Source organism: Phyllostomus hastatus, unplaced genomic scaffold, assembly GCF_019186645.2.
Source record: "Phyllostomus hastatus isolate PE091 unplaced genomic scaffold, TTU_PhHast_1.1 phas_contig_80, whole genome shotgun sequence".
Classification (NCBI taxonomy): Eukaryota; Metazoa; Chordata; class Mammalia; order Chiroptera; family Phyllostomidae; genus Phyllostomus; species Phyllostomus hastatus.
The window spans coordinates 3,990,165-4,004,466 of record NW_025333960.1 but is presented as its reverse complement, the minus strand read 5'-3'; the positions used below and the strand labels follow the sequence as shown (position 1 = coordinate 4,004,466).

The window sequence follows — 14,302 nt, the reverse complement described above, 5'->3', positions numbered from 1 at the left end:
CTTTCCTTTAAGGGGCATTATCTGGAAGTGGTACATGTCACTCCCACTCAAATTCTGTCCATTAGACTGGTTTCTATGACCACTGCCTACCTGCAGAGGCTGTGAATCAGGTCTTTTGGGGGGCAGCCATGTGCTCAAACACCCCCAGTTAAATTTTGGGGTTTCTGTGACTTCAGAAAGAAGACAAAGAAAAGGAAATGGGGAATAACTAAGTCTTACAATCCTTACTGTGAGATAATAGAAAATAGATACTGTTCTCTATCCCTTGTTCCAGGCATAAAACTGAAACCCTTATAATTTTCTAAGTGATAGAGCACTAGGTGCTCTATCACTTTTGTTCTATCTTTTGTTGTAATGAGGTGACTCTGAGTGGGCCCACAGATCACTCCTGAATGAGGACTAGTCACCCAAAAGACCAACCCATGATTAAAAGCTTGGAATCTTCAGCCCCATGTCCATACCCACTTATCCAGAGAGGGGACCTCTCCCCTCTCTGGAAATTGAGTTAATAATTGATTGTGGCCACTTGAGGAGGCTCTATAAAATCCATAGTACAGGGTTCAGAAGAGATTCCAGGTTGGCAACCAAATCCGTATCAGGACAGGCATTCCTGTACTCAGGAATTGCCCAGACCTCACCCCATGTATCTCTTCATCTGGCTGTTCATCTATATTCTTATTGCATTCATTATTACTGGTATATAGTAAGCTGATAAACATAAGTAAATGTTTCCCTGAGTTCTGTGAGCTGCTCTAGCAAATCAACTAATCCTAAGGAGAAAGTCATGAGAACTTTCAATTTATAGCTATATTAGATAGAAGTTGGAGATAACCTGGGGACGTACTAAATGACATGTTCAGATTGACATCTGAAGTGGGGTGGGAGCAGTCTTGTGGAACTGAGCCTTAACATGTAAGATCTGATGCTATCTCCAGGTAGATGGTGTCAGAATTGAGTAAATCACAGAACACTCAGTTGGTGTTATAGCAAATTGCTTGATGTGAGAAAAGCTCCCACTCATTTGGTGACTAGAAATGTCAGAAGTGAAGTATTCTATGTAAAAGTGAAGAACTCACACAGGCAAGAAGCACATAGAAGGGAAAAGGCTGGGAAGTTTACTATATTTTTTTTATAGTTGCAGGAAAACTTCTGAAGGGGGAGAACTAGGAGCCTGGTCATGCACATCTAAACCAGAGGTCTCAAGTAGAACTATTGTGGGTGCCCTGGCTAAAACCAAGGTCTATGTGTGCATCCAAAGAAAGGAGAAAAGTTCTTGGCTTGATTTGGGTTTGGATAGACCTGTGCTCAAGGTGTTGCTGGCTTTTCTGCTGTGAAGGGCTGTTTGCAGGGAAGCCAGGGCTGACCCTTTTGAATGTTTCACACTGGGAGGAGCATGAAAGGACCAGCTGAGGCCAGTTTCATAAGCCTGAATTCCCTTGTTGATGCCCTGGTTCTAGAGGTGTTTGAGACAAAACAGTGTGGGCTCAGGAAAGGGCAGATGTGGGATCTGTCTGGATTAAGGCAGGTCCATAACCCCCTTGAGCAATGCCCTAGTCTGAAATGCCAGTCTGGGGCAATGGCCCCATGGTGATCCCAGGGCTGCCTCCCACTGCAGTGTCCTCTGGTCAGTGGTCAGCTGAGGCCTTTTTTTTGCCCTGGAGAGGCCTCAACAACAGACCACATTTGCTGATGGAGCTGGGTTGCATCACAGTCTGAGCTTCTCCAGCCCTTCCTGCTTCCTCCCCTTGGTGTCTGTCAGTGGAGGGGGGTGGGAGGGAGCTTACCCCCACAAACCTCTTGAACTCTTAACTCCTTTTCAGCACCCACTTTCTGAGGCTGGAGCTGACACACATCCATTTCTCACTTTTGCATCTCTCTCCCCAGGGCAACTAGCTCTCCAGGGCCCCAAAACCTCGCTTGTGTGTCAGGACTTACAGGGCCACCCAGGGCACACCCAGATGGGCAGGAAAGACACATGGGGTGATGATTACTGCTGGTCAGAAACTTTATTGACCATGGGCCCATGTTCTCACCAAGACAAATGTCACTCTGATCAGGGTTGGGGGGCTAGGGTCCTGGGCAGGGCTAGGAACAGGGATTGGAGGCAGGAGGTTACCACTGGCCACTTTAAGTGGAGGAGCTGTGTACCCAGGCAGGGGTGAGAAGGACAACCAGGTTGCCAGGGGAGGCAGATCAGGTTGTGGAAGGTGACACGGAGGCTTTCTTTTCACAAGACCTTTCTTCAGTACTCAAAAGTAACTGTCTTGACCCGCAGGTATTCATTCAAGGCCGCCTCTCCTGCAAGACAGAACATGACATTGGAATCATCATCACAGCAGCTTCTGCACTCATATTACCTTATGGACCCCTGCAGCAAGTGAGTGGGGTCAACTCTGACTCAGCCCCAGTCACAGGTGAGAAACTGACACCCAGGGGGTCACACTGAGATGGGGTACCAGGATTCCAAAAGGCATTGGAATACAGAACCAATCTGTTGGAACCACTGTTCCAGAAACTTTCCCAGCTCCAACCACCTCCACTTAAGAGAGGGCAGCCTTATCAGTTCCTGAGCAGCTGAGAGACTCTATTGGTGCCTTCTTATTACCCAGATGTTCCTGCTTCTCCCCACTGCTTCCTGCCAGCTAATTCCAGATCAAATTGTGACTGGGAAAAGGGGTGCTTCAAGGGTCCCTGGGATCCTTGGAACTTCCTTGTGCTATGTGACTGGTATGTTTCAGTCCCATAACCAACATGAGGGGCCTGTGGCTGCCTAGCAACTCCCCTATCTGCCAATTCTGGCTCCAGGAACCATGCTTCCCTGATGCTACTACCCACCCTGTTCTCACCACCAGCTGAGGCCCATTGAGGTCTCTGGCCCATCCCAGGTGGGATATTTGTAAGGCCTGGTTTGTGGGCATGGCAAGAGGAGGATCTGGGGAAACTCAGGAGGCAGACCCATAAGTGCCAGAGATTATCTTGGGTAGCTGTGGCCTCTCTGGATGATGATGAAGGCCCTCTTGGATTTCCACGGAGGACACCAGAAAGGTAGCCCAAGTGAGGCAAGGACACAAAGGGCAGAAATGGCCAGCATGTATGTGTACATGCATGTATATGCATGTTTGCCCTACTTCTACATGCAGTATTTGTAGAGTTAGGATTTGGGGGGTATTGTTGGGCTGCTTTCACAAGAGCCTTTGGAGCTTTCCTCAGAGTTTCAAAGATAGAGGGAAGGAGAAATAAAATAGTGACCATCTTTTGGTTTCACCCTCAGCCTGAACCTCCCTGAGAATCCTGACCTGGGAAGGGGAGGCCTGAAGGGATGGAGGGTTCTAAGAGACAGTGTGCTGCTCTCTCATGTCTTTTGCTCCCTGTCAAGCTTGGCATCAGAGCTGATTCCCAACTGGAGCTATTCCCCAGCTGCTAGTTTCTGGAGTGGCAGGATGGGGGGAGTGGGACTCACCCTAAGTCACACAGCAGCCCAGGGAAAGAGGAGTGAGTACTGGAGCAGAACTTCACTTTCCTGGGAGACAGGTCAGGCCAGGCTTGCATTTGGGTTGCCACCTAGGTGGCGCTATCTCAACACTAGGGACTCACACTGCCCCAGTGGGAACTCTTGGACCCATGACTTCCCCTCTCCCTGAGGATGAAGCCTGAGGCCTGACTGTGGCCCCTGGGCCCCTCGATCTGGCCTCTGCCTGCCTTTTGGGTCTGCTTTCTTCCTGTCCCACCCACCCCACACCCATACTAGCCTCTCTCTGCAGCTCGGAGACCAAAGCTGGTTCCCTCAGGACCTGCCATCCCCTCTTCCGGGAACACACATCCTCTGGTCTTTATGGCTGGCTCCTCCCACCACTGCGACCTCAGGGCAGGTGTTCTATCTTCAGAAGGCCTTCCATGGTCCCTGGCTGAAGTCACCCTCCCAGTCTCATTGCCCAGATAACTTTGTCTTTTCTGCTTTCTAGCACTCCTCACTTTCTAGAAGGATCTTGTTGGCTGCCTTACTTACAACTTGTCCCTTCTCAGTAAGAAGTGAACACCAACAACTATCTTTTCATTTTTATACCCCTGGCCCCTGGGACAGGGCCTGGCACCAATTGGCCTCTAGTAGATGTTTAGGATTAGGTTACCCAGGTCTTTGCCAAATCCAGATTGCTTGAACCCTCCGAAGGGAGCAGCCACATCAGTCTTGTTGTATGTGTTGATAAACACGGTGCCCGCCTCCAGCTTCTCACTGACGTATAGAGCTTTGCTGATGTCCCTGGTGAAGACACCAGAGGCCAGGCCAAATTCTGTGGCATTGGCCCGGGACAGCACAGTGTCCACGTCACTGCAGGGAAAATCCAGGAAGAATTTGGTGAAGGAATGTTGGGGAATATGGGATTCACAGAGACCTGCATCCTTTCCCCCAAATGGGAGTCCACCCTGCTCCAAGCTCCCCACCACTCAGGACCTTCTGAGTAAAAACGTGCCAGGCCTATAGCAAGACTGGAGGAGACAGGGCAACAGAGAAGAAAAGACAATTAAAGACAGGAGAAATACACACAGTTGGCCACAAGAACCCTTCAGGTCATCAAAGATAAGCTCATCACTTTACAGACAGTGGGACTGAGGCCTAAAGGAGGTAGGTGGGGTCCCCATCACACATGGAAGTACACGTGTATTGGGTATTCCCCAGGGAGCCATGCCGAGGTGTCCCTTGAAGACTTAGCACAATATTTCATTGATAGATGGCAGAAAAGCATCTTATTCTAATACAATCAGAATGTGATGATAATTGATCATTTTTGGACAGTTTGAAGTATAGCGTATTAGGAGAAGGTGCCATTTTATAACCTATTCAAAGGCTCTGTTCTGGAAAATAATAATAAAAGAACTTATGGTAGTTCAAATATGGCCACAGAGTCTAATCCCTCTCCCTTTAAACTCAGGCTGGCCTTACTGACTTGCTGGGCTAATAGTGCATGGTAAAAATTAGGTTCTGGGATTTCTGAGGTTGATCAATAGATCTTGAGGGGCCTTGAAGCTCCCCACCCTGACTTGTGTGGGAATCAGGTATAGAACAGAGGCTCTGAGGCTGCCACTGGAGAAGGGAAACCTGCAGGGAGGCCCAGAGCCCATTCAAGGAAAACCACTCCAGGTATTGTTGCTGAGGCCCAGACATGGCACAGAGTAGAGGTGGTCAGCCCTATTGAATCCTAACCAAATTGCAGATTCATAAATGAAATAAATAGCTATTGCTATTCCAAGTCACTGAGTTTTGGGGTGGTTTATTACAAAGCAGTAGCTAATTAGGACACAACTCAACACACCATGAGACATTCAAAGGCTCAGAGAATGTTCACATTGGAAGCCAAAGCCCTACCAGTCCCCTGGGGCTCTCCTCACTTTAGTGGTTGACAAGGACTCAGCAGGCAGCCAGGCTGCATCCACAGCCTCCAACCTGTCTGGATTCTCCTGCCCCCCACATGTGAAGAACTCTGTAATTCATGGGAAAAAAATGGGCTCTTCAGAGACATAAGCAGATTCCCTACCCACTGGCAAACCGAGAGATGATCATGACAGGTCCAAAGGACTCTTCTTTGGCTATGAACATGTGGTCCTCCACGTCTATGAAAACAGTTGGCTCAAAAAAGAAACCTGTGGGGGAAACAGAGGCTCATAACATGGGGGAAGGCCCTCCTCTAGTCGTCTAGCCTCTCCCCATCCAGGCTAGTTCCCACCAGCCACTGCATGCACATTCCACTCCAGCAATGCTATTTGTGGTATCTGTATGGTGGATGCCACATTCTGTGGGTGACTTCCCTGCCCGAGACATGTGAGTTCATGTCTCACAACCCTTTCAACTAAATGCTGCTGAGGAAAATGAGGCTTAGAGTTGGTCTATGATAGAGCTGACATTTGGATCCAAGTCTGTCCAAGGCCAGCACCAAAGCTCAAGACTATGACTAAGACTTGGGTTTTTGTAGTGACATTTAATATGAAAATATATCTGATGCTTTGGCTAGTGCAGCTTCCCATGTGGTTCTCCATTAGTCCCTGTGAAATGGCCAGGGTTGGGGAGAGGCTTTGGACACTGGTCCTGATGGACAAGACCTCCCAGGGCTGACCACCCTTTTTCTTCCTGGCACCACAATGTGGGTACTTACTCCCCAGATGCAGGGGTAAGTGCACTTGGCGAAGATACAGCCTTCTGCTCTTCTGTCAACATGGATCCAATACCTACTTAGGTCCCAGGAATTCTGCTCTCTCCTCTTGCCCTTCAGGTTAGGTGGTGGTGGTTGTGGTGGTGCTGAAGGTTCCCCACTGTGCACAGTGGCTGGGTGCTCTACCCCCAAACTGCTCTTTCAACTGTGCCTTCATGTCTCTCTCTCATACCAACCCCTGAGCTCTGGCCTCATGGAATTCCCAGTAATGTGGGGGTGGGAAAGAGGTAGGTAAACGGTGGCAGTATGGTGATCATAAAAATCTGTCAAGGTATAAGGTACCTGGGAATGCTTGTTACACAGTGAGGCCTGGGCCTGGTTGTCATTAAGCTGGATAATGAGTTCACCAGGTGGAGAGAATGGGAAGGTGTTTACTAAGCACAGGAGCAGAAAATGCATAGAGAACAAGAAACTGCAAGACATGTTCAGAGGGAGAGGTAACTATGGCCAGCACATGGGTCAAAGGCAAGCAATTAGACATAGATCATAAGAACAGGTAGGCATTTGAGAAATTTGAGTTTCCTACTGCAGGAGAATGGGTCACTGTGGAAGTGTTTCAATAATGGTGGAGGCATGACCTGACCTGTGGCAGCTGCATAGATAATTGTTAGCACGGTTTAAGGGATCCCGCAGGAAGCCACAGCAATGATCCAGGCAAGAGGAGATGCACAGACTAACTCTGATGGTGGCAAGGATACAAAAAAAAGCAAGAAAGATATCTAGATGTAAGATTATTTAATTAGGTAGGAGTTTTGGGGTTACTCAGCCTACACCCTGTCCTGAACCTCGTTCCACATCCATTACACCCAGAGTACAGAGTTTGGAAGGAGGAAAATGGTGGTGAGGTAGGAGAAAACAGATTCCACTTCCCCCTACACATGAGAGAAAACCTAGCCAATCTACAGAGGAGCAGAGCAAACAGCCAACAGTACCCCAGCATATACGAAAATAGGACCGAAAAATTGTAGTAGACATTGAAAAACCAGATGAGTAGGTGGAAACTGAACACCAGGATACCTGCTGGAAGAGGAAACCCACCAACAAAGGAACCACTAACAGATAACAGAAGAAGGTGAAAGAAGGAGTGGAGGCCACAGTAACCTCAAACCAGGATGTATCTGGAAATACAACTAAATAGTAGAGAAATTACCCAGAACAAACAACTGAGCAAGAACAAGACAGAATCCTCAAACCTTGTACACATGGAAGAACCAGCTTCAACACAACCTTCCCTCACCAGCACAACAAAATACAAGAGGTGGTGGACAGAGTGACCCTCAGTTAACAGCTGTTGGGAAGGGCCTACCAAAGAAAGACCCAACAACAATCGGAACCCAAAGACAAACACACAGCCAACTTAAATGACAGCCCAGGACCTGTGAGCTCGGGAGATCAAGGAAACTGCACCACCAAATCTCACAGGTATTCTATCACAGAAGTTCACACCATAAACCCAGAGAGCCAGAACAGATCAATTTAAAAAGCTGAGGCTAAAGAGAAGAGTCTCACAAACAATGGGAAGACAAAGAAACAATCCCCAAAATGAAAGGAAAGGAGGAAGCCTCAGAAAGAATGCTAAATGAAATAGAGGCAACTCAACTATCAGATATTGAGTTCAAAGCAATGATTGTCAGGAAGCTCAATGAGCTCACAATGAGCTACCAGAAACTACAGGGAAGCTACAATAAGCTCACTGCAAACTATATCAACATGAAAAAGGAAACAGAAACTATCAACAAGGGCCAAGAGGAAATGAAGAATACAATTTCTGAACTGAAGAACACAGTAAAAGGAATGAAAAGCAGGATTCATGAAGCAGAAGATCGGATCAGCAAGCTTGAGCACAAAGTAGAATACACCCAGAAGGGGCAAGAAAAGGAAAAGAGGCTCAAAAAGAATGAAGAGGGATTAAGAAAAATGCAAGACAATATGAAACATAATAATATCTGTATAATAGGGATACCAGAAGGAGAAGAAAAAGAGCAAGAGATAGACAAGCTATTTGAAAAAGTAATGATGGAAAACTTCCCTAATTTGATGAGAGAAAAAGTCACACAAATGCAGGAAACACAGAGAGTCCCAATCAAGAGGAACCCAAAGAGGGTCACTTCAAGACATATCATAATTAAAATGGCAAAATACTAAGAAAAAGAGAATCTTAAAAGCAGCAAGGGAGAGACAGGAAGTAACACACAAGGGAGCCCCAATAAGGTTAGCAGCTGACTTCTCAATAGAAATGCTCCAAGCCACAAGAGAATGGCAAGAAATACTCCAACTAATGAGAACCAGAGGTCTGCAACCAAGGCTACCTTACCCAGCAAGGCTCTCAATCAAGATAGAAGGCCAGATAAGGAGCTTCCCAGATAAAAAGAAGTCTAAAAAAATACAACTCCACCAAATCAGCTCTGCAAGAGATGCTAAAGGGACTGCTTTAAGGAAAGGAAGGAAAAGAGAGAGAAAGAAGAGAGAGGCAGAGAGAGAGGGAGAGAGAGCAAGCGCGAGCGAGCTGGAGAGAGAGGGAGAGAGAGAAAAACACAGGTACCAAAATGGTAATGAGTAAGTATCTATCAATAATAACCTTAAATGTAAATGGATTAAAGGCTCCAATCAAAAGCCATAGAATAACTGAATGGACAAGAAAACATGACCCACACATATACTGTCTACAAGAGACTCACCTCAGGACAAAAGACCTACACAGACTGAAAGTGAAGGGCTGGAAACAGATTTTCCAAGCAAACAGACAGGAAAAAAAAAGCTGAGGTAGCAATATTTATATCAGACAAAATAGACTTCAAAAAAAGGGCCATAAACACAGACCCAGAAGGTCACTTCATAATACTCAAGGGAAGAATCAACCAAGAAGACATAAACATTGTAAATATATATCCACCCAACATAGGAGCACCCAAATACATAAAGAAAATCTTAGAGGACTCCAAGAAAGATATTGACAGCAACACAATTATAGTAGGGGATTTTAACACCCCACTGTCAAAAATGGACAGATCTTCCAAACAAAATATCAACAAAGATATTGTAGCATTGAATAATACCCCAGATGAAATGGACTTCACTGATATATACAGAGAGCTCTTTATCCCAAAGAAGCTAAATACACATTCTTCAAAAATGCATATGGAACATTTTCAAAGATAGACCACATGATAGGACACAAAACAAGCCTCAACAAATTCAAGAAAATTGAAACCATACCAAGCATTTTCTCCTACCACAAGGGACTGAAACTAGAAATGAACCCCAAGGGAAAAAACCCAAAACACTCAAAATCATGGCAATTGAATAGCATGCTATTAAATAATGAATGAGTCAAGAATGAAGTTAGGGAAGAAATCAAAAAGTTTCTGGAAACAAACGAAAATGAACTCACAACAACCCAAAACTATGGGTCACAGCTTAGGCAGTCCTGAGAGGGAAGTTCATAGCAATATGGGCCTACCTGAAAAAGATAAAAACATTTCAAACAAACAACCTAACCCTACACCTACAAGAACTTGGGGAAGAAAAACAAAGACAGCCCAGACAAAGTAGAAGGAGAGAAATAACCAAGATCAGAGCAGAATTAAATGACATAGAGACTAAAAGCACAATTCTAAGGATCAATGAATCCATGACTTGGTTCTTTGAAAAGATAAACAAAATTGACAAGCCTTTAAGCAGACTCATCAAGACAAAAAGAGAGAGGGCCCAAATAAACACAATCAGAAATGAAAAAGGAGAGATTACAACAGATACCACAGAAATAAAAAGAATTGTAAGAAATTACTACAAAGAATGTGTGCCAAGAAATTTGAAAAACTAGTTGAAATGGACAAATTTCTAGAAAAACAGAATCTTCCAAAACTCAATGAAGAAGAAGTTGAAAACCTGAACAGACCAATAACAGCAGATGAAATTGAAGCAGTAATCAAAAAGCTCCCAACACACAAAAGCCCTGGGCCAGATGGTTTCACAGGAGAATTTTACAAAGCATTTAAGGAAGAGCTATCAGAGCTAACCCCTATCCTTCACAGACTATTAAAAAAAATCCAAAATGATGGAATTCTCCAAAACTCTTTTTATGAAGCCAGCATCATCCTAATCCCAAAACAAAGAAACAACAAAGAAAGAAAACTTCAGGCCAATATCACTGATGAACACAGGCACTAAAATCCTCAACAAAATATTGGCAAACTGCATCCAACAATACATGAAAAAGATCATACACCATGACCAAGTGGGATTCATCTCAGGGATACAAGGATGGTACAATATTCACAAATCAGTAAATTTAATACATCACATAAACAAAAGCAAAGACAAAAATCACATGATCATATCAATAGATGTGGAAAAAGCATTTGATAAGGTACAGCACCCATTTATGATAGAAACACTCAGCCAAGTGGGAACAGAGGGAGCATACCTCAACATAATAAAGACCATATACAAGAAACCTACAGCCAACATCATACTTAATGGACAAAAAGTAAAATCTTTTCCACTAAGGTCAGGAACAAGACAAGGTTGTCCACTTTCACTACTTCTATTCAACATAGTATTGGAAGTTTTAACCACAGCAATCAGACAAGAAAAGGAAATAAAAGACATCCAAATCAGAAAGGAGAAAAACAAAACTGTCATTATTTGCAGATGACATGATAGTGTACATTGAAAATCCTATACACTCCACCAAAAAACTGCTTGGCCTAATAAATGAATTTGGCAAAACAGTGGGACACAAAGTCAATATCCAGAAGTCAAAAGCATTTTTGTATATCAACAATGAAACAGTAGAAGCAGAAATCAAGAAAAAAAATCCCATTTGGATATAGCAAAAAGAAAAATAAAATACCTAGGAATAAACCTAAACAAGGACTAAAAAACCTATATGCAGAAAACTACAGAACACTGAAGAAAGAAATCAAGGAAGACTCAAACAAATGGAAACATATACCATGTTCATGGATTTGAAGAATTAACATCATCAAAATGCCCATACTACCCAAAGCAATTTATAGATTCAATGCAATACCTATTACAGTACCAATGGATTATTTCACAGACATAGAACAAACACTTCAAAAATTTATATGGAACCATAAAGGACCCCAAATAGCTGCTGCAATTTTGAGAAAGAAGAGAAAAGTAGGAGGGATCAAAATACCTCACACCAAACTCTATTACAAGGCCACTGTAATCAAAACAGCCTGGTGCTGGCATAAAAACAGGCACATGGACCAATGGAACAGAACAGAGAGTCTAGAAATAAACCCAAGTATCTATGGTCAATTAATATTCAACAAAGGGGGAAGCAACATAAAATGGAGTAAAAATAGCTTCCTCAACAAATGGTGTTGGAAGAACTGGACAGCCACGTGTAAAAAAAAGAAACTCGAGCACCAACTTACACCATACACAAAAATAATTTCAAGGTGGATAAAAGACTTAAATATAAGCTGTGACACCATTAAAGTCCTACAGGAGAACATAGGCAGTAAAATCTCAGGTATTTTATGCAGCAACATTTTTACTGATATGTCCCCGAGAGCAAGGGACATAAAGGAAAGAACAAATGGGATCTCATCAAAATAAAAACCTTCTGCACAGCTAAAGAAAACAGTATTTAAAAAAAAAAGAACCAACCACATGGGAAAACATATTTGCCAATGATACCTCAGACAAGGGTTTTATCTCCAAAATATATAAAGAACTTACATATCCCCACTCTAAGAAGACAAGCAACCCAATTAAAAAATATGGGCAAAGGACTTGAACAGACACTTCTCCAAGGAGGACACACAGAAGATCCAGAGACACATGAAAAGATGTTCAGTAGCTATAGCTATCAGAGAGATGCAAATTAAAACCACAGTGAGATACCACTTCACACCAGGCAGAATGGCCATCATAAACAAAGCAACAAACAACAAGTGTTGGAGAGGTTGTGGAGAAAAGGAAACCCTAGTGCACTGTTGGTAGGATTGCAGACTGGTACAACCACTATGGAAAACAGTATGGAATTTCTTCAGAAAACTAAAAATGGATCTGCCTTTTGACTCAGCAATTTCACTGGTAGGATTATATCCTAAGAACCCTTAAATCCAAAAGAACCTATGCACCCCAATGTTAATAGCAGCACAATTTACAATGGCCAAGTGTCGGAAGCAACCTAGGTGCCCATCAGTAAATAAATGGATCAAAAAACTATGGTGCATTTCCACAATGGAATTCTATTCAGCAGAAAAAAAGGAGCTCCTACCCTTTGCAGCAGCATGGATGCAACTGAAAAGCATTATGCTAAGCAGATTAAGCTAGGTGGTAAAAGACAAACACCATATGATCTCACCTTTAACAGGAACCTAATCAAGAAAACAAACAAACAAGCAAAATATAACCAAAGACACTGAAATAGAGAACAGGCTGACAGTGACCAGAAAGGAGAGGAGAGGGATTTTCAGGGGAAAAGGGGAAGGGTTTACAGGAACAAGTATAAAGGACACATGGACAAAAACTATGGGGTTGGGTGCTTGGAAATGGGAGGGAGGTGGGGAGGGCTAGGAGGGTGGGCTGGAGTGGGAGTAAAAGACAGAAAACTGTACTTGAACAACAATTGAGTGAAATAAAATGAAATGAAAGAAAAAGAAAAAAAGAATATTTAACTAAATTACTTAAAAGTAAGGGGTCAATAAGAGAGAGGACTCAAGCATTCATTCTTTCTTGGCTACTGGTCCAGATGGTGGTGTAGGCAGACATGGCTCACCTCTTCTCACAACCAAATCAAAATTACAACTAAAATATAAAACAACCCTCACTCAGAACCATCGGAAATAGAGTGAAATGGTAGTCTGACAACTATGGAATTAAAGAAACCATATCCATCCAGATTGGTAAGAGGGGCGCAAATGCTGAATGGGCTGGTCTCTCACCCACATGTGGTAAATAAAAATTCAGGAGGGATACCTTGGAAGCAAGTAGTCCCAGATCTATACCATGCCCCCCAACCCAGAGTTCCAGTGCCAGGAAGATAATTCCCCACAACTTCTGGCTGCAAAAACTAGTGGGGATTGAGTTGGTGGAAGAAACATCTGGAGCCCCTCTTTAAGCAGTTCCTCTTAAAGAACCCACATGTGGACTCACCTACTCACATTCACTTCCTCAGAGTTCCAGCACCAGGGTAGCAGCTTGAAGGGCACAAGTGGCATACTGGGAGAGGCTGAAGTGTCTGTCATCAAGGCAAGCAGAGGCCTTTTCTGAGCCCTCCCCTGCAAAGCCACAGTCCTGGCAGGCTGGTGCCATATTCGAGACTATATCAACCTGGCCAACATTGTTTGACCCACCTTGGAGATCCCTAGAGACTCCACCCTACCCAATTTATGGGCCCACCCAAGCTGCTTATCTTGGCTCATGCTTCACAACTTCCTAAATCCTATCAAACAAGCAACAGCTGGCCTCAGTGAGCTCCAGTCTGGCCACTAGCAGCATGCAGATTAATTTCCTAGCTTGGCTTTACCTGGGAATCTCCAAGCCCAGCACAAGTAGCAGCCATCTCAGGTTGCTTTATAACTCAGGAAAGGCAGCCCTGGGCAAGACAGTTGGGGACTGACCTTGGTCTGCACCACCTGGGACACCCCAGGGCCAGTGCACCCAGTGGACAGTTACAGACCACTATGCAGCACCACCACCCTGCCCCTGTACAGCTGATCCTCCATGGAGGGCAGAGGATGGTGGTAAGAGGGTAACAGTTAACCCTTGTAGCTGACTGGCCTGGGTGAAACTCTCCCATTGATCTGCCAACTGAAACCAAGGCTCAACTACAAGAGAAGGGTACACTCAGCTCACATGAAGAATGTACTTCGAATACCCAGCTTGGATGATAGGGGAGGTTGTGCCACTGGACCCTACAGGATAGCTACTACACTAGGGCATACTACCAAGATATGGAGTCAAAGTAGCTCTAGCTAATACATAGAAACAAACACAGGGAGGCTGCCAAATCAGGAGACAAAGAAATATGGCCCAAATGAAAGAAAACATCAAAACTCCAGAAAAAGCACTAAATGAAATGGATATAAGCAATCTATTAGATGCAGAGTTCA

General features: G+C 44.2%; 1 protein-coding gene across 2 annotated transcripts in view; it reads right to left on the bottom strand.

The window, feature by feature from the left end:
- Positions 1–1,987: 1,987 nt before the first annotated feature.
- ALDH1L1 (aldehyde dehydrogenase 1 family member L1) overlaps positions 1,988–14,302 on the bottom strand; it is a 109,334-nt gene continuing 97,019 nt past the window's right edge. Inside the window, exons 21-23 of one of the 2 annotated variants that reach the window (XM_045849630.1) lie at positions 5,532–5,637; positions 4,128–4,327; positions 1,988–2,298 (exon numbers count right to left, since the gene is read on the bottom strand). In XM_045849630.1, the coding sequence (XP_045705586.1) occupies positions 2,243–2,298; positions 4,128–4,327; positions 5,532–5,637 (362 nt within the window). In that variant the 3' untranslated portion in view covers positions 1,988–2,242. The remainder of the gene's footprint in view (positions 2,299–4,127; positions 4,328–5,531; positions 5,638–14,302) is intronic. The other variant, XM_045849631.1, reaches the window with a different exon arrangement.